The sequence below is a fragment of the Bison bison genome, unplaced genomic scaffold, assembly GCF_000754665.1.
Source record: "Bison bison bison isolate TAMUID 2011002044 unplaced genomic scaffold, Bison_UMD1.0 scf7180017864472, whole genome shotgun sequence".
NCBI lineage: Eukaryota > Metazoa > Chordata > Mammalia > Artiodactyla > Bovidae > Bison > Bison bison.
The window spans coordinates 8,602,365-8,603,480 of record NW_011495033.1 but is presented as its reverse complement, the minus strand read 5'-3'; the positions used below and the strand labels follow the sequence as shown (position 1 = coordinate 8,603,480).

Below are 1,116 nucleotides of genomic sequence, written 5' to 3'. Positions count from 1 at the left end.
TACATGATATTTTACATGTTTAAATGCCATTCTCCCAAATCTTCCCACCCTCTCCCTCTCCCACAGAATCCATAAGACTGTTCTATACATCAGTGTCTCTTTTGCTGTCTTGTACACAGGGTTATTGTTACCATCTTTCTAAATTCCATATATATGCGTTACTATACTGTATTGGTGTTTTTCCTTCTGGCTTACTTCACTCTGTGTAATAGGCTCCAGTTTCATCCACCTCATTAGAACTGATTCAAACGTATTCTTTTTAATGGCTGAGAAATACTCCATTGTGTATATGTACCATAGCTTTCTTATCCATTAAATAAAATATTTTAAATAAATATTTAACAACATTATTAAATGTTTTAATATTTATTTGTCCGCATTGAGTCTTAGCTGCTGTGTGCAGGCTTCTCTAGTTGCTATTCGTGGGCATAGCTGCCCCACAGCATATGGGATCCTAGTTCCCCACCCAGGGATCAAACCCACGTCCCCTGCGTTGCAAAGCGGATTCTTAACCAATGGACTACCAGGGAAGTCTCCTAACTCATGTTCTTCTGGAGGCTTCCACCCTGGGCTGGATCTCCATCTGTTCACCAGCCCCCAGGTTTAGGGCCTGTCTCTGAGTACCCCCAGGACCCCCTCCCCTATTGCCTTACCCAATGTTTGCCAGATAGCAGGGGTCCATAGCGACTTGGGGATTGAATTCAAGTTGTCAACGCTGCCGTTTCCCATCAGCCTGCCAGAAGGGCTCTTCTAGGGCCTCCCCTTGCTCAGGCTGGACGTGGGATGCTCTTCCTCCCCCATCCCCTACCACTTCCCTCCTCTTGTCTACCAAGGGAGCCTGTCTCAGATGTGAATTGCCCTCTAGATTGCTGTCCTACTCCCCCTGAAGGTCTGAGGCCCTTCTCCCAGGGCCCCCACCTCCAGGAAGCCCACCTTGATGATGTCCTCATTGTCAGATTCGCATTCCACCAGGGCGGAGACGTCTAGGACAAGGCCGGTCACCTCGATGGCGATGACCTTGACGGGGATGGCCACTGTCCGGCCCGTCAGGATGGCGGTGTTGATGATCTCTGTGTCCTGCAGGGAGGAGAGGAGGGTGGGCTCTGTGAGTTGCCT

The 1,116-nt window shown here is 49.0% G+C and overlaps 1 protein-coding gene across 1 annotated transcript in view; it reads right to left on the bottom strand.

Annotated features, from left to right (window-relative positions):
* Positions 1–1,116, bottom strand: part of TMEM132E (transmembrane protein 132E) — a 38,368-nt gene that overhangs the window by 8,809 nt on the left and 28,443 nt on the right. Inside the window, exon 6 of the mRNA XM_010861707.1 lies at positions 934–1,077. Within this exon, the coding sequence (XP_010860009.1) occupies positions 934–1,077 (144 nt within the window). The remainder of the gene's footprint in view (positions 1–933; positions 1,078–1,116) is intronic.